Source organism: Nylanderia fulva, unplaced genomic scaffold (genome assembly GCF_048542155.1).
Source record: "Nylanderia fulva isolate GAGA-0341 unplaced genomic scaffold, ASM4854215v1 Scaffold343, whole genome shotgun sequence".
In the NCBI taxonomy this organism is placed as follows: domain Eukaryota; kingdom Metazoa; phylum Arthropoda; class Insecta; order Hymenoptera; family Formicidae; genus Nylanderia; species Nylanderia fulva.
In genome coordinates this window covers 10,316-27,764 of record NW_028190415.1, presented here as the reverse complement: position 1 = coordinate 27,764, position 17,449 = coordinate 10,316, and the positions used below count along the sequence as shown (strand labels likewise).

The 17,449-nt window shown below is 31.2% G+C and overlaps 3 protein-coding genes and 1 pseudogene across 6 annotated transcripts; 2 read left to right on the top strand and 2 right to left on the bottom strand.

Moving 5' to 3' along the window:
• The first annotated feature begins 613 nt into the window (after positions 1–613).
• LOC114941426 (signal recognition particle receptor alpha) lies at positions 614–5,399 on the top strand. 2 transcript variants are annotated; one of them, XM_029316426.2, is made up of 8 exons: positions 615–826; positions 1,718–2,087; positions 2,510–2,551; positions 3,060–3,201; positions 3,315–3,453; positions 3,768–4,303; positions 4,449–4,863; positions 5,145–5,399. In XM_029316426.2, exons 1-8 carry the CDS (start codon positions 710–712, stop codon positions 5,268–5,270), a joined length of 1,887 nt encoding a protein of 628 aa, XP_029172259.2. In that variant the 5' UTR covers positions 615–709; the 3' UTR covers positions 5,271–5,399. The 2 variants fall into 2 exon arrangements, with proteins under 2 accessions (XP_029172260.2, XP_029172259.2); XM_029316427.2 differs by lacking the exon at positions 2,510–2,551 and having other exon boundaries at positions 614–826.
• Positions 5,400–5,779: 380 nt separating this feature from the next.
• Positions 5,780–6,793, top strand: LOC146722244 (uncharacterized; annotated as a pseudogene). Its single transcript, XR_014925263.1, has 3 exons — positions 5,780–5,907; positions 6,353–6,527; positions 6,600–6,793. The product of XR_014925263.1 is annotated as an uncharacterized LOC146722244 (transcript).
• On the bottom strand, positions 6,394–9,988 carry LOC146722243 (bromodomain adjacent to zinc finger domain protein 1A-like). 2 transcript variants are annotated; one of them, XM_085485145.1, is made up of 3 exons: positions 9,790–9,988; positions 8,935–9,286; positions 6,394–8,347 (listed from the first exon to the last, which is right to left on the bottom strand). In XM_085485145.1, the coding sequence occupies exons 1-3, from the start codon at positions 9,911–9,913 to the stop codon at positions 8,158–8,160; spliced, it is 666 nt and encodes a 221-aa protein (XP_085341271.1). In that variant the 5' UTR covers positions 9,914–9,988; the 3' UTR covers positions 6,394–8,157. The 2 variants fall into 2 exon arrangements, with proteins under 2 accessions (XP_085341271.1, XP_085341272.1); XM_085485146.1 differs by having other exon boundaries at positions 6,394–8,335; positions 9,790–9,987.
• Positions 9,989–10,355: 367 nt separating this feature from the next.
• LOC146722242 (bromodomain adjacent to zinc finger domain protein 1A-like) lies at positions 10,356–10,680 on the bottom strand. The gene is made up of 2 exons (XM_085485151.1): positions 10,598–10,680; positions 10,356–10,509 (listed from the first exon to the last, which is right to left on the bottom strand). The coding sequence occupies exons 1-2, from the start codon at positions 10,658–10,660 to the stop codon at positions 10,393–10,395; spliced, it is 180 nt and encodes a 59-aa protein (XP_085341277.1). The 5' UTR covers positions 10,661–10,680; the 3' UTR covers positions 10,356–10,392.
• Between the last annotated feature and the right edge of the window lie 6,769 nt (positions 10,681–17,449).

The window sequence follows — 17,449 nt, the reverse complement described above, 5'->3', positions numbered from 1 at the left end:
CTTTGCTAAAATAATTAAAATTAAAAGTCAAATATAATTTTTGAACACTTTTATATTATTAAAAATATATAATTCGACTCTCGAAATATATTAATTCATTATAAAACGTATACGTATTAGTATTTTTCACATATTAAAATGATTAGAATAAATTAAATTAATTATTAAAAAACTAAAAATTAATTAAACGACTTAGACTTAGATGATAATAATAATGAAACATTTATTAAAAAATAATTATAATAGGTCAGGTTAATATTTTATTTATTTATTTATTTATAACATCATAAAATTCTGTCCTTTCCGAAATACGCGAACGCTACGAAAAGATAAATCTCGTACATGCCGCCGGACGAGTTCATGAGCATGAGACGCTCATCTTAGGAACGTATTAATAGTTACTGCATTGACCACTACCACGATATGGCGCTGAAATCAGTGAGAAATGCTGGTCTCTCCTTCATCCAGACCTTTGGCGATCTGTCTTTTAATCTGTGCTTCTGCCAGGCCGTAGACGAGTCCTGATTGGTGGATCGCGCGAGCGTATTTTTCGTGTCTAGGAACATTCGATGACGTGACGTTTGACAGTTGTGGTCTGGATTTGACGTATGCGAGCGAACTGTGTTCGATAGGTTAGAGTGGTGTTGATTGTGTTCGAGGGAGAGCGCGGTCTTGTTTTTTTTTTCCTCGTTAAAGTTCTTGTAAAATCATGCTCGATCTTTTCACGATATTCAGCAAAGGCGGCATCGTGCTCTGGTGCTTCCAGAGCACGTCTCAGATTTTCGCACCCAGTATCAATGCTCTGATCAGAGGTGTTATATTGCAGGCAAGTTTTAAAAATATATATGCATTTCTCGACGTCTGTCGACCTTTGACCCCGAATCGCCGAATTGTCGCATTCCTTCAGTTTCTTCAAACTTACTTTCAAATTATTTTATTCTGAATATTTTAATTTTATTGTTCGAACGATCGTAATTATTTTCCAAATCTTATCATCTTCGCAGACATTTTTGAATTCTACCTTTCATTCTTCAGTCTTCAATTTTTTTTATAAATAGAACTTTTGCAAGAAAGTTATATATATATATACATATATGTTTGTAAGACACTACAATTTTTTTACAACATGTAAATATTTATTAGAACTGCAAGTGTATTTAAATGTACATAAGATAAATATACAAAATAGATTAAACCATATGATACCATATGGTTGGGATTGTTAAAACTAATCATTTTGTGAGAGATTCATCATTTGTACTAACAAAATAAAAGTTAAATTAAAAAGATACATGTTATGTAAAATAAATATTTTTGTATTTTTTTTTTAATAAATAAAATTTTTGATAGTAATTTCTTAATCAGAGTAGAATTAAATATATATATATATATATATTATTAATAAATTTCAATGAAATTGTTATTAATTCTACTCTGATTAAGAAATTACTATCAAAAATGTTATTTATTAAAAAATTTATATGATATTTAACTTTGTAATTTGAGTTATATACTATTGCATGTGCGATAATAGTTAAAAGATGCTACTATATATATATATATATATATATCTTTTAACTAATCTTTTAACTATTATCGCACATGCAATAGTATATAACTCAAATTACAAAGTTAAATATTATATAAATTTTTTTGTATTTTAAAGCTATTACTTTTAACATTTCTAAAGAAATAATTTTTTTTCAAAAATTTTCAGGAACGTACAGGCAATCACAGCTTTGAGCATGACTCCTTGCGGTTGCAGTACAAGCTTGACAATGAATTTGAGCTGGTATTTGTAGTGGCATATCAGAAGATATTGCAATTATCTTATGTGGACAAATTCTTGAACGATATTCATCTAGAGTTCAGGGATCGCTTTAAGAATGAGCTTGAAAGCTCGAGCTGGTTCACCAATTTTGAATTTGAAAATGCCTACCGTCTAGTGCTTGAACGGGCTGAGCAATGGTCGCGTACACAGGCTAAAATACCGAAGCAAATGCGCAGCTTTGACGAAAGTCAGAAGTCTAAAAAGACTGTCGCAAGTATGATTGAGAAAAAAGAGGATAAAGATGATAAGAAACCAGGTACAGTTATAATTCTTTGATAGTGTAACAATTTATGAAAAACTAAAGGCAATAACAGTTGTAAATAGCTTTATCTACTTTTAGAAAAAACACGAATATAAAATTTAAATAATCTTAAACAAAAAAGTGTAATATGAGGGTAAAATTTATTTGCTGTTATTCAAATTTACTACTCTATAATAAAGTTCAAACGTTTCACAAAAAAATGTATACAATAATATTTTTACAAAGAAAAAAGTATAGAATAATAAATGTATAGAAATATCACTCTGATTTTATTTTCGCGAGATAAAATAGTAATAAGAATTATTTTATGTATAAGATTTAATCTATAAAATTATAAGTTATATTTTGATTTAACACATTTCTTTCTAATCTATATAACATTAACAAGAAACGAGGATTTTCTTTTTCACTTTTAGGTAAAAAAAAGAAGGCAATTAACTGTAATGGGGATTTTAATAGTAAGTGACATTTACTAAATCTTTGCATAGTATGCTGTTGTATGGAATATGTGAAATGAAAAAATGTATACTTACATTATTATTATAATACTTTAATCACAATAAATTCATTTAAGTAATTACTATCATAATGCAAACATAAAGATTAAATGACTTCGATATTTTATTTGGTCAGTAATTTTAATCACATTTTTCTCTATCTTTATTATTATTACTTTTATTAAGATATTGAATTGTTAATATCTGCTATTGCTCTTGAGATACATGGCATAATTTATATTCATATTTTAAAAAATTTTAAATAATTGAGAATTCTTTTTTTTTGTGTGTGTGTAAGCTTATTCTCTCTTAATTATAACATTAATAACAAATCATTTTGCACATATTTTCTAACTAATACTCTCTTTGCATGCACATAATACAAATGTAATTTTTGTTTTTATAAAAATGTGTGTTAAAATTGTTTTTATTTAACATTTTAAATTAAATTGAGTGTTTTATACTGTAGCAAAAATTCAAGAACCTCCAAAGCAAGAATTGCTGAAACAGCAAACAGAGCATAATGGAGAACTTGATGAAGAAGTCCTCCTTGCCAATCGTTTGAAACTCGCCCAGAAAAGGGCAGGTCAAAAGAAGAAAGCTGACAAGCAGTAAGTGCATGTTTTTTTCTTAATTTATTTAAAAATCTTTAATTAATCAAATAAGAGAAAGAGAGTTTGTTTTAATGACAAAATGTAATCTATCACAATAAATATTGTATCAGGAAGAGTCCTAAACCTGAGAAAGCTGGCAAGAAACCGCGTATTTGGGAATTAGGTGGAACATCCAAGGATCTCGCTACACTGGAACGAACGAAAGACAAGCCCGTAGAGAGTGGCGATTATATGGCAGCTGATACAGCTGTAATATATATTTTTTTTTTTTTACATTTATTTAATATTTAGTCATGAAAAGTTTATTCTTTGGCTTATATTATTAGTGTGAGCGTCTTACAAATTTCTTCGATATCTAATATCTCTGGCTGATAATCGGGCTGTCTTTACGTATTTATTTTTTGAAAATTAAAATTAATACAAAAAATCGTGTATATTTAGCTTCATTATTTGAATTTAACTATGAAAAGCGAATGTGAAGAAAGAATTATACATGTAACTAATTCTTAGCCAGAAAATGGAAATTTGTTTTATTTGTTATTTATGTTTTCGTTTTTTTATAGCTAGTTGGACAGATGAAGGGTGGTATACGCGATCTCGAAGTAAACAGCGAATCCGAGGATAATTCTGATGAGGAGGAAATAGAACATTCCAATTTGCAAATGCAGAAGAAAAACTCGAGCATGTTCTCCATGTTCAAGAGTCTGGTCGGTAGCAAATCTTTAAAACAGGAGGATATGTTACCAGTTTTGGAAAAATTAAAGGATCATCTAATCACCAAGAATGTCGCTGCAGACATTTCTCAGAAATTATGCGATTCCGTTGGTGCAAAACTAGAAGGAAAGGTACTCGGTACCTTTGATAGTGTAGCAAACACTATAAAGGCCACTTTGACGGATGCCTTAGTACAGATACTATCACCCAAAAGAAGAATTGATATTCTACGAGACGCTTTGGAAGCGAAGAAGAATAATAGACCTTATGTCATGACTTTTTGCGGTGTTAACGGGGTCGGCAAGTCGACGAATCTAGCAAAGATCTGCTTCTGGCTGATTGAAAACAATTTCCGCGTGTTAATTGCTGCATGTGATACGTTCAGGTAAATTAGTTATTCAAGATTGAAACAGTGTACTAATCATTTCAACTGCAGGCATTAACATTGGTCATCTATTTCTCTTTCTCAGTGTTATAACATCTAATAATTTTAATAATTTTACAATAATAATAATAGTTTTATACTTCAGAGCTGGAGCAGTCGAGCAACTGAGGACACACATGCGACATCTGAACGCCCTGCATCCACCAGAGAAGCACAGAAATCAGACAATGGTGCAGCTTTATGAAAAAGGTTACGGAAAGGACGCTGCGGGCATCGCCATGGAGGCAATTCGCTTTGCGAAAGATTCTAAGATGGATATAGTCCTAGTTGACACCGCTGGCAGAATGCAGGATAACGAACCATTGATGCGAGCTCTGGCAAAATTGATAAAGGTGAACGAACCGGATTTAGTATTGTTCGTTGGAGAAGCTCTCGTCGGTAATGAAGCTGTTGATCAGCTGGTGAAATTTAATCAGGCCTTAGCCGACTACAGTCAGTCCGCTAATCCTCATATGATCGATGGTATTGTGCTGACAAAGTTTGATACAATCGATGATAAGGTATGTTTTTTTTTACATAAAGCTATGTATATAATCTTTATCATATATTCCTTTTTATTTTGTGTTCTTTAAAAGTTTCTCTAAATTCTTTTATAATATAATTTCTGTAAAATAAATATCAATTCTAAAGAGTATATAGATATATATTCCTATATATCTATATATTCTTCTATGTAGTATATATTTATATATTTATATATGTAGGATATATTTTTTATGTAGTATTAATTTTCATGTAACATTTACATATATGATTTTTCACACATAGATTTTATTTGTAGGTGGGCGCAGCAATCACAATGACATATATTACTGGCCAGCCTATTGTTTTTGTTGGAACTGGCCAAACTTACACCGATTTGAAGTCATTGAATGCCAAAGCTGTAGTGCACGCTTTGATGAAGTGAATGTTATAGAGAATAATAAATCTGAAAACGTTCTATCAAATACATGTATAATCTAATATATGTGGAATTACTTTAAGTTTTATTTTGTTATACAGTGTTACAATCAAACTTTATATTTTTTGTTCATGACCAATTTTATCTTTGTTTATCCTTATAATTTGCTTTTCAATTATCTTCCCAATTATATTCTACTAATTTGGTAATCAAACTAATAATTACACATAAAAATATAAAAATAATTTTTAATTTTGATTTCACTTTTAATTGGAATCGTTGCAAAAAAGATATATTTGTAGTAGAAATTGAAGTAGAAATAGTCATAAACACGAAATTTCTCAATTTTTTAAAATAATTTTTGTTAAATGTTTATTTAATTTTTATTAAAATAATTTGAAACGTGTGTTGGGTTCCTGCATATATATTTATATTCGATGTATGAATACGATATCGAAATAAGGGAAATAACATGGCGTAGCCAATTGGGAGTTCGCGCAACATCCTATTTCATCTAGCTTTAAAAACATCGAGTTCCCACTCATATCAGTTATTTTATCTATGGTTCACAAATTTTGCTCTTGTGACTCGAAAACCTACTAATATTATATAATTTTACTGAACTTATCGAAATCAAGAGATCGTGAGTAATTTTAAAATATTAAAATAAAGAAATACTAAATGTATAACGATTATTTCATTTTATTACATATTTCTTTCATTGTAAATGATAAACGGGATTGAATTGTCATAGTTCGTTATTCTTCTTCGAGGTTATAATTGTGACATCTCGTACAAATCATATTTCATTTCCAAACTCTTATATTATTATGGATATAGTTACATATATGTATTATGTTGAATTTATACTTTCGTATTTTTTTCTTGATATATAACAAATTTTTGAAATTTATTACAGATTGTAACATTTATATGTAATCTATACTATAAAACTAACACTAAGATTATTTGAATCCAATATTTGAGACATTTTTCGTTAATAATTAGCACAAATCTATCATGTAATGTCATTGCTATATATGTTATGAAATATAAATATAAACCAATTACAATTAGAATTGTTATAGGCATTCAACATGTCTGAAGGCACGCCATATCGACCTATGAAATATCCATATACTATCTCTGCAAAGATTGCTCAATTTCCATTTAGATATTATATGCAACATAGTTGGTTGTTTAAATATTCAGTAATCGCGATAGGGATAACAATTCCGATATTTTACAAAATACAAAAGATGTGTAAGTATGTTTTCTATATAAATCAAATATTTGTTCAAGTGAAATATATGTATAACTCATCACTATTTTCAGCATATTCCCCCGAGAATGTTCAGAAATGGGATAAAAATCCACAGAGAAATGTTTGAAGGCACTGGACATCATTAAAGTGGAAATAAAATCATTAGAAATGTGTTAAAATAAGAGATGTACAAGAGAAAAATCTATAGTCTCTATGTATAATTAGAAAAAAATGTATAATTAAAAAATAAATCTTTCTCTATATATGTGATAGTTTGCAGGAGAGGCAGAAAATTATTTGAAAAATTTTATTCGAGGTTTAATATTACCAAAATCATCGTATAAAATATATATGATTAAAAAGAACTTTTTTTGCAATTACTGTACAATACAGTTGATAGTATTTTGTACCATAGTTTTTGCATAAATCTATCCTGAAAGTGTAAAACATTACAAAATAAAGTAATACATGGTAAATAACATGGAAAAAATAAGTACTATTAGAACAGAAAATTTAATTAAAAAATACGAGTTGATATTAGTAATAAAAAGAGACTAGTGCAAATAAAAATCTAATTTTAATTGTAGCTAATTTAATTGATTTTAGATATTACTTGAGTTAAATAGTAAAATTATTAAAAAATTTTTTTAAATTATTAAATATTTAATGTAATAATTTTTAAAACCTTTTTATCTGTACTTCTGTATCATGTTTAGCTCTTATTAGTCTCTTTTTATTATCGATATTGACATTTAATGCCATGTTTTTACTGTATGTAATATTGATGTAACGTAATTTTTAGTTTTCTAATAGTTTGGAACACGCAGTACAAAAGTATCGAATTTTATTGTCTGGATCTATAAACATAAATTTGCTAATGGCTTATGATTTATGCATTTTTCTGAAAATTATGTTTTATGATTAAATCTTGTGTACGATTTCGAGAAAAATTGAGAGCTTATGAATTCATCATATACAATTAACAATCCTTAATATATTACTACAAAAAATATGATGTATTGGTGCATAGGTGTGTGTGGGTGTATATTGTGTGTGCATGTGTGCACGCGCACTCGTGTTATGTGTAATACTAAATAAATAAATGTGAGAATATATTGAAAATTTGTTTCTACATCTAGAAAAAAAATTAATTAAAGCCAATGGAACTAATCAGCTATGTGTTTGCAAAATTCTGTGTATGTGCAATGCATCTAAAATTATATGTAGTGCAACTATGAGTATGCATTTCTGCAAATAATACTGCATACATCTGTATCATAATAAGCCTCGAAGAAAGACTTAAAAAAAAAAAAAAATCTTTCATACATTTTATATATACTGTTGCATGTGTCGTTTTATGTAAATTGTTAATTTTGCAAAATAAATAGCATTTAGTTGTACTATTCCATAAGTTGTCAATGTAACTTCACATTGTTTATCGTGAAAAAATTGTTTAATTTATCAAATGTCGTGAGCTATATACGGAATCTATCTACCGCTCGTAATCGATTATACGTATTCTAATTCAAAATATATAAATTTCTTGAGCGGTATCAGATTTTTTAATCTCACGAGTATGTACTCTATACTAAAAGTATATATAATATATATGCATATAGCTTTTCTATTCTATCTTCTCTTCTGTGCTTCCTCTTCATCGTCTTCGCTATTCGACGTGGAATTTTCTTCGACATCATTGCCATCGAATCTTGCCCTCTTAATCTTGGGTTCTTCGAAAAGTTCGTTAAAGTTCAAGCCTAATTCCTTGCAGCGCTTCTCGAGGTATTTGCGTAATCGTGTTCCTGCACTATATACATAACTATTTTTAACAAAACATAGCCTTGCTCTTCATATGTATATTCCCAAAATGGTTCGGAGGCCAAAGATTACTTCAAGATTAACACAATAGCGAAGCCTTATCTGAGACATTAAAAGTTACAGACGAATTAACGCGTTTCATAAGTTTTAACAGAAATAAGAAATGCCAATTCTTTTCACTGAACAGTCATGAATAAGTAATTACAATACATAATGAATTATCTAATTTATTACATAGTCTAGCATTTTGGTGTGTGATTTTTTTCTTTTTATTTAATTATATACCTAAACACAAATATGTGCATATTTTATATTGTAATGTACTATCAATTTAACTTGAATCATACTTTAAAATATACCTATACATCAAACCAAAGTTAGTATACAAATGATAGAAGAACTGATGTAGAGATGCTAATTCATTCTTTTGTTAGTAATAATCATATAATGTTAATTAAAATATATGTATGTGTATGTAGCTATTGTTAATAGCATGAAATACATAAATTAATCCTGCATATTAATTACCATTGTAGTCTCTGGCATCCGAACTTACATGAAATAGATAATAATAATGTTGATACATACTTGTATACAGAACTATGTTCCTTATTGTACAATCTGCAGTTTTCAAAAACTAGATGACAATCGCTAAAGAATTTATCCAACGTCTCATAGTCGCCATTACCAAGTTTGCTTTTGATTGTCCCAAAGTCCATCGGATTAGAAATGATATCATGATAATCTGGAACTTCATCCTTTGTGACAGGCGATAGAAACGGCCATGAATCTCTATGATGCCTAATATCAGTTAATAATTCTTGCAGTCTAGCCATAGATCCTTTGATTGAATTTTTATCCTCCTCGTGTTCAATTTGGGCGGCTCTTTTCGTCGCACGTCGCGTTTGTCTTGGTTCGGTGTCATCGGATGCGCTGCTATCTGTACATTCAAAATGCCCTGTATTAGCTAGTGCATACCCCATCTTTTATGTTATTTCAATTCAATGTTAAAAATTTATGAACCTAAACTAAAAATCAAATTCTATTGATAGCTGAAATTTTTATGATAGATGAGTTAGCAACAGCAAATTCCACTATGAAAATAATAAAGTATTTACATATATGAGAATGTATTATATTATATTAGGATCTGTCCATAACTTTTTTCAGTTTTATTAAAAAAGAGAAATGTCTTAAAAAATGAAAAGTGATACATTTTTATAACACCTCTTATTGTTCATATATATCATTTAAAACTCAAAATGTGTGTATGCAAAATTATAAAAAATATCCATATATCCCAAATGTTAACCATGAACAGACTCATTACTCTTTGAAGTAACGTGCAATGCTTTCCAGAAAAGAAACAGGATGAAGTTATGAATGAAGGAGATGCTGCACATGTTTAAACACACAGTAAAAAGAAAGGGATACAATACAGACCATCCCAGTCTGTAGATTCTGTAGTGAGGAGGCTCTTGGCAAAGCCATGGATGCGAGAGCGTGCTGCTGCTGCGCACAGCCTCTCCTTGTCTCTTTCCCTTTCGCGCCCCCTCACTATCAACATAATTAAGGCTAAGAAACTTGCTTATAATATTTTTACAACTTGTTTATCTTTCTATAACTTAATAAGCAGTAAATAGAAAAATTTAGAGTTTATAGCAGAAGAAACAAGATAAAATACTCGATGTTTTTTTTCTTTACCTTTGTTGTATTCCTCTTTCTTCTAGGTTTGCATATAAAGCAAGACCATCTTCCTCTAGGAGCCCTCGACAATGGTGGTTCGAGGCATTCTAAGTGATAATGATTTTGACATGTATCACAGGAGATCAGCTTTCCACCACTTTTGCATGTTGCGCATAAGTTTTCTATTTGTTCATTTCTGAAAAGAACAATAGTCAGTAAAATTTAAAAAATTTTAACATTACTTAAAAGGGATAACTTACATCTCTTCCTCGCTGTCTGCATCATCTTGATTTTCTTCTTGATCGTCTTCATCATCGCTCTGAAGTGCTCGCTTTGCGCGATTGTATCGCGTCTCTTTGGTCAGTACTTCTTCTTCCTCGATTTCATCCTCAAATCTTTTTCGCTTTTGAGCCTTTCCTTGGGTTTCACCTCCGGCGGTTTGCACGCTCTACAAAACCAATCTCCCGCCGGTACAGCCTAAATATAATAATGAAATGAACATTAGAAATCGATTGATTTCATCAAATAATATAAACTCTTATTAGATAATTATAATATTAATTACACTGAGTTTCGGTTTTAGGCAGTAGAGATGATGTCCCCTGTTACATCCGTCACAAAGCAACATGTTCTCAGCATCCGTACGCCTTCGACTATTGCGACATTGAGCGTTCAATGCGCTTCTATGCCACGCGACACTATTGTGCAAGGTGCTAAGGAAAGAAAATAAAAACCAATTGCGACGCATCGTGATTTTCCCCCCTTTGAGCCTTTCCCCCGACCATTTTTTTGTCCTTCTGTAGGCCCCAAACGGTCTTGCAGATCTCTGTTCTTAGCATGGCAGCGGGGAAAATAGCCACCCCCGTTTTCGAAAAACCCCCGTTCCTTTGATGGGGGCACCATCTCTCTTACTGGGAAACCAAGTTTTGGGGAAAATTTTTTTAAGTCTTTGGATATTCCGACCCCGGAATGGGGGGAGAGGGGGTTAAATGTTTTGATTGTTTTTATTTATCTATCAATGTATTGAAGGTGGTATATCAGGCTATTTCCCCCCCCGGCCAAATCAGTTTACCCCCATTTTTTGTCATAATTCTTTTTTAATTTTCGCGTTTCCCAGACGGTGAAAATCTTTAATTTAAGGGAAACCCAAAAACCGCTTTTTTTGTCTTCAAAGTCCAAAAGGGACTCTCAATGCTTTCCATTACTTATAAACCGCAGTGGGGAAGGAAAAAATTTAAATTCGGGGTTCTCTTTTTATTCTTTTATTTGTTTATTAATTTGTCCTTTTGGAATCTAAAAACATGGGTAAAAATTTTATTTAGTTTTCGGCTTTTAAATCACATGAATTTATGCATAAAAAAAAAATAGGTATACCAAAAAATTAGAAAAACTAAGAAATTTTAGGTAAGAAACTTAAATTGGGTTTTTTTAGTTTGGGGCAGTCATTGATAAGAAAAAAATTACATTTTTGAAAAGATTATTTCAAAGCTGTTCCCGCCCCCCCTTTTACTCAAATTTCCAGGCTTTGGGGTTTCCCCGGTGCTATAAAAGCCGGAAAAACGCGATCCTTGCAAAAAAGGAAATTTTATCTCCTGCCCAAAAAAAAATTCTTTCTTTTTTTTGTAGATCTGCTTAAATTCCTTTTTGGGAGCCGTTTTTTTCCGGGGGGTTTTTTCACCCCGTTTTTTCCGCAGAAAGGGGGGGTTTTTGGGGGGACTTTTTTTTTTTTAAAACGTTTTTTGGGGTCACTAAACTCACCCCAAATTTTATTTTTAGATATGATATTCCTTTTGTTTGAATTGGTTGGGGGGGTCCTTTCGAGAAGAAATTAAGGAAAAGGGGGTTTTTTTCTTTTTTATTTTTACAAAAATTTACAAAAAAAAAATTATAAATAGAAAAAATTTCTAACAATTTGTAATTTTTCCTATTTCAAATTGTAAAAATCTGTTGAAATTTTTTAAGTTTCCTTTTGGAGTTTTGACCGGGGAAAAAGTTTTTGCATCTTTTGTTGGTTTTTTTAGTTTGTTTCTTTCTTTTTCCTTTTTCCTCAAAATTGCCACGTGTTTTTTTTTTTTGGTTTTTTCCCGAGGGTTTTCCTTCTTTTTTCGGTTTCCCCATTTTTCCTTTTCTTCTTTTTCTTTCTTTTTTTTAGCAATTAAAAAAACTTTAAAAATTTTTTGGTTGGTGCAATTATATATCGTTTTCGATTTTATCGCGATTTGGTGCAAAAATAAGCAACTATTGATAAAAAAATAAAAATCTTTTTTTTCCCTCCCCCAAATTCGCAGTATTTTTGGGGCCCCCCTAATCCCAAAAAAGGGGGGCCCTATTTTTCCTTAAAAAGCGCTGGCTCGTCAAAAATTTTTTAACCACCAATAGTAAATGGGATTTTTTAAAGGAAAACATTAAAATTTTAAAAATTAAAAATGATTAAAATTCTTTTTAAAATACCCTTTTAGAAATCGCCCCTTTGAAGCCGCTTTGTTATAGTCCTCCGAAAATTTAAAAAAGCTTTTTCAAATCCGCTCAAAGTTAAAAGGGTCTAAAGAAGTTTGATGCGTGCAACCCCCATAATTGGAACCCCCCCAGAAGCAAAATTTAGCGTTTTTTAACCCCTTTTTCACGATGATGGGTTAAAAGGATAAATATCCAGTAAAGTTGATGCTAGCATCAATTTCGTTTTTTCTCCCGCTTGAATTTAAATATTTCGAAATAACAATTTTAACAGTCATCCGGGAAGACGCTTCTTGGTCTTAAAGTTTTTCTAAAATTCGAAATTAAGCCTCCTGGGAAATAACTGGGCCCCTTTAATTTCTTAAAAATTAAAAAAAATTTCCCAATCAAAACAAAGTTCCAAATTTTTGTTTGGTATGTTTGGGGGTTAAAACATAGGTTCAGGGGAAGGAAAAAGATTTCAAATTCGAGATTTCTTCGGTTAAAATTTCCCCTTTACAAGAGGGGCCAAAAATGCTAACTTTTGGGTTTTTCTCCCTTTTTACCTTTTCTTTTCAAGCTCTTTCTTTTTACGTTTTGCTTTTTCCCCCAAAGCTTTCCGGGTTTTTTAAGGTTTTTCCCCTTTAAAAAATTTCCATTTTTTTGTTATAAAATATTTTTAAAACTTAAAAAAAAATTAGATTTTTAAAGAAAAGAATTTTAAATAAATCTTGAATAGTTCCTTGGGGTTTTGATATTTTTTTATTGGCCAGGGCATTCGATTTTTACCATCACTAAAATTTTTAAAAGGAAAAGCTTTTTAAATTTTCTGTTTGATAATCCCCTTTTAAAAATTTTTTTAAGATTCTTTTTTGCTTAAAAGATTTTTTTACACGCACGTAAACTGGAAGTGGCCAGCAAATATAGTATCAAAACGTACTTTGCTAATTCCTATTTTTTTCCCAAAAATTTTCCGTAATGAAAAAAAAATTTAAATTCAAAAATAAGTTTAAAAAATAAGTTTTTACCCCAATTTTTTAAAATTCTTATTAACTTAACGTCCTATTTTCCCCAAACATTTTTTTCAAGTTGGCCCAAAGAAAATTTTTCTTTTGTATAATGTTGTTTTTGTTTCTGATGAGATGTTTTTTAATCTGAGTGGGACTCAGAACCCGAATTAATTTTTTATATAACGAAAAATTTGCTGGGGGGATGATAAATGTTTTTGTAAATTCCTGAAAAATTTTAATGGTAAAAACTAAAAAATAAAAAAAATGTTAAAAAAAAATTTTTAAATTAAATTTATTACCTGCCTTTTTCACTTAAAATTTTTTAATTTTTGTTGAAGGACAATAACTTGAAGAACTTTGCAATCACACCAAGGTTTTTAGTAAAATAGCCCCTACCATTTTCCAAAAAAAAACGATCTCTCGAAAATTTGGGAAAAAAATCTTAACCTTTTTTTAAAGGGGGGGTTTTTTTTTTTGGGGGGAAGGTTAGTATGGGATTCGTAATAAAAAAAAAAATGAGTTAAAAAAAATTTCCCCTAATGCAAATTCAAACAGAGAAAAATTATTTTTCCCAAAATTACAATTTATACCTCTTGGAAATTTTTTTCAAGTTTTTTGCTTTTTCCCATTGAAAGCTTTTCAAATGTCACCCAAAATTCTGCCGTGTTTGCACGACCAGAAAAGGGGAAAATTGCAAAGATAATTCTTTCACAAAATTACTGTAATAGAAAAATTTTACATTTTACAACATAAAAAAAATTTATATTAATTTTTTTTAATTTAAAAAAAAAAGTAGTTTCATAGTAATTTTACTAAAACTTTTAAAAAATTTTAATTTGAATTAAATTTTTAAAAAGATAATAAAATTACTTTTTTTTTTAAATGCAACGATGACTTTTTTTTTTTTAAGAAAAAAAATTTTAAATTTAAAGATTTAAAAAAGAAAGAATAAATTTTTGATAAATTTTAAATTTGGTATTATAATTTTTTTTGAGGTTTAAAAGTATATATGAGATTTTTTTAGAAAAAAGTAATTTTAAAAAACATTTCGCATTTTTTTTTAAAGAAACAAAAGGGAGATTTTAATTTTTTTTCGATTTCGTTTTCCAAAAAAAAGGCGAAAATTTTTTCGAGGATACTAAAGACTTTAATTAAGTCAACATTTTTAACTATTATTTTCAATTTTAAAAGTTTTCAAAGTTTTAATTCCAGTAATTTTCGCGCATACAAATTTTTTTGTGCCAAAAAAGGCAAAAGGAAAAATTTTTTCTTGCCCAAAAATAATTATTGGTATAAGGGCAAAAAAAATTCTACCGGATGCGGATAGAATCCACAACAACCTTACGAGCTTTAAGGAATCCCGGGAAAAAAATTTGGTTGGCGGTTTGAAAAAAAAACTTTAGTTTTGAAATTCGTTCGAACCCCGGGGAAAGATAGACCCCGTCGTGTCCCTGAAACCAGGAGGGCGTTTGAGCCGGGAACCCGGTTTGCGTAGCAGCGGCATTTTTGCCGGGAATCTCTCCTCTCTTTCCCCGACGAGGAACCCCTTAGGGCCCGGGGAAAATCGAGGGAAAAGGGAAGAAAAAAAGATCGAGAACAAAATCGAACGAAAGGGTGACGATGCGAACGGAGAGCGCCCAAGAAAAAGAAAAAGCACGCGCAAATTTTGGCAGAACAGCCCCCACGTCGTGGTTGTCTCGGCCCCGGTTCGCCCCAACAAAGCGCGGCACGCGGGGTCACGCACACGCACCATCACAATTTAATCGCAACCGGGGGAAAAGGGGCCCGGCGGGGGAAAGTCAAACCTCAGCGGGGGTTCGACGCCGGCGATTCCCTCGTTCCGTTTTAAAATAAATAAAAGGGGGGGCAAAAGGTGGGGAAAAAGGGGGCCCCAAACGATTTGTTCGAGTTGAAAATTTTACGTTTCGCATGCAGTTTCACTCTTTTTTCGAATCAAATTCCGTTTTTGGGCCCAAAAAAAAAAGTTTTGAACAATTCGTTTTAAAAGTATTTGGGGTTTAATATTCAATGAAAAAATCATATATTTTATGCTAAAAATAAAAAATTTTCCCAAAATTTTTAAATGAAAAATTTTTTTTTGATTTAAAACCCCAAAACCCCAAAAAAAATGCCCCCTTCGCCATGTTTTTTTTTTCTAATTTTAAATATGTTATGTGTTTTTAAAAAAATTTTCACTAAAAAAAATTTTGTAATGTTTACCCTTTTAAAAATTTTTTTAAAAAGTTTTGGGCCCCCGATTTCCCCAAAAATTTTTAAAAAAATAATTTTTTAAAATTTTAAAAAAGTGTCATTGTAAAAAAGGGAAAAGGGCACGTGGTAAAAAAAAAAAGGGGGGGACTGATGGGGCCGGGAAGTTGCCGGGGGCGGGCAGTAAAAGAACTAGACTAGGGGTTTTAAAAATGATGCGCTTCCCCCGGGGGGCCCCGGGGAAATTTGGGTCATGCTTTTGGGCCCCCAAAAAATTTAAAACCCCTCAATTCCTCTTTTTTCAGTTTCATTTTAAAATTTAATCAAATATCATGTCTGAAAAAATTTTAAAAATTTTGGGGTGGTCAATGAAAATGGGGTCGGGGAAAAGAAGTAGAAGCGCCCCCATTTTCCCAATTGCTGGGAAAACTTTAGCTATGTTATTAGCTGCAAAAAAAAGAAGGCTCAAAAAAAAAGAAGCGTTTCGGGGTTTGGGGCCCCCAATTTTTTTAAAAAACCCCTTTTTGGGCATGGTTTTTACCAGCCTTGCTGCCAACATTAAAATTTGGAAAATTGGGGGGTTTCCCAAAATTTTTTTTCGGATGTCAACCAAGCAATGAAGAGTTGTTACCCCTTGTGGGGGCCCCAATTAAAAGAAACAAATTTTGGCGAGAGCCGAAAGGCACCCCAAAAAAGATTGAGGGGGTTTTACATTACGGTAAACACCCTTTTTTTTTTATTTTAGTTATATGAATGAAAGGGGGTTTCTTTTTCATAAATTTTTATTACTTTTCAGATTTTTTGGCAGTGGTGTTTCCCCCGTTTCCCAAAAGACATTAAAAATTTAGTGGGGTTGACGACTGTAAGCAATATTATTTACAACAGCAAGATTTTTTGGGGAAAATTTTTTGGGGGCCTTTTGGGTTTTTTCCACCTCAGTTTTTTAAAAAGGTGGCGGAGCTGCAGAAGTTTTTTAAGATTATGGGACTTTCCCCTTTTTAAATTTGGGGCAATCGAGGGGGAAAACATGGAACCAAAAAAATAAGTAAATTTGGGATTATAATTTTTTTCGGATTATTCAAATATTAAAAACTATCGGGAAATAAATAGAAAAAACAATACGAGCAGACCCCCTTTTTTTTCAGTATGTGAAAAAAAAAAAATAACTTTGTTTTTAATTAGTGGGGGGAATTTTAAAGCTGGTCCAATTTTACAAAATAAAAACAGTCTTTTGCATTGTGTTTTAAAATTTTGTGTGCCAATTTTTTTTTTTCCCGGGTTTGTCGTATTGGGTGGTTTTTTGGGGAGGCAAAAGGGTGGGGGGGTTTTTTTTGTGAAACCCAAAATTTGGTCAACAATTTTGGGGGAAAAAAGGGAAAAAACCCCCAAAAAAACGGCATTTTTTTAAAGGAGGCCGTCTTTGCCTTACTGCATTGTGGGGGTTTTAAGGGGCCCTTTCCCCCTTGAAATCATATTTGCTAAGGCCATTACTCTGGCAAAAAAACTTGCCCGCCGAAAAAGAAAACTTTAAAAATGGGGCTCCGTAGAGCCAGCGGGGGGTAGAGAATTTTTTCGGAATACTTGTAGGGGCCCCCCCCGGGGGGTTTACGAAAAAAACCCCTCATTTTAGTGTGGAAACTGCTATGAAGATCGTACAGGGACAAAAAAGGGGGCATTTTAAAAAGGCTCCGCAAGAGTGATATCGGGGGAAAAAACAATTATAACCCCCCGGTTTGTTGGATAAAAAAAAAAAGGTGGGGTGATCA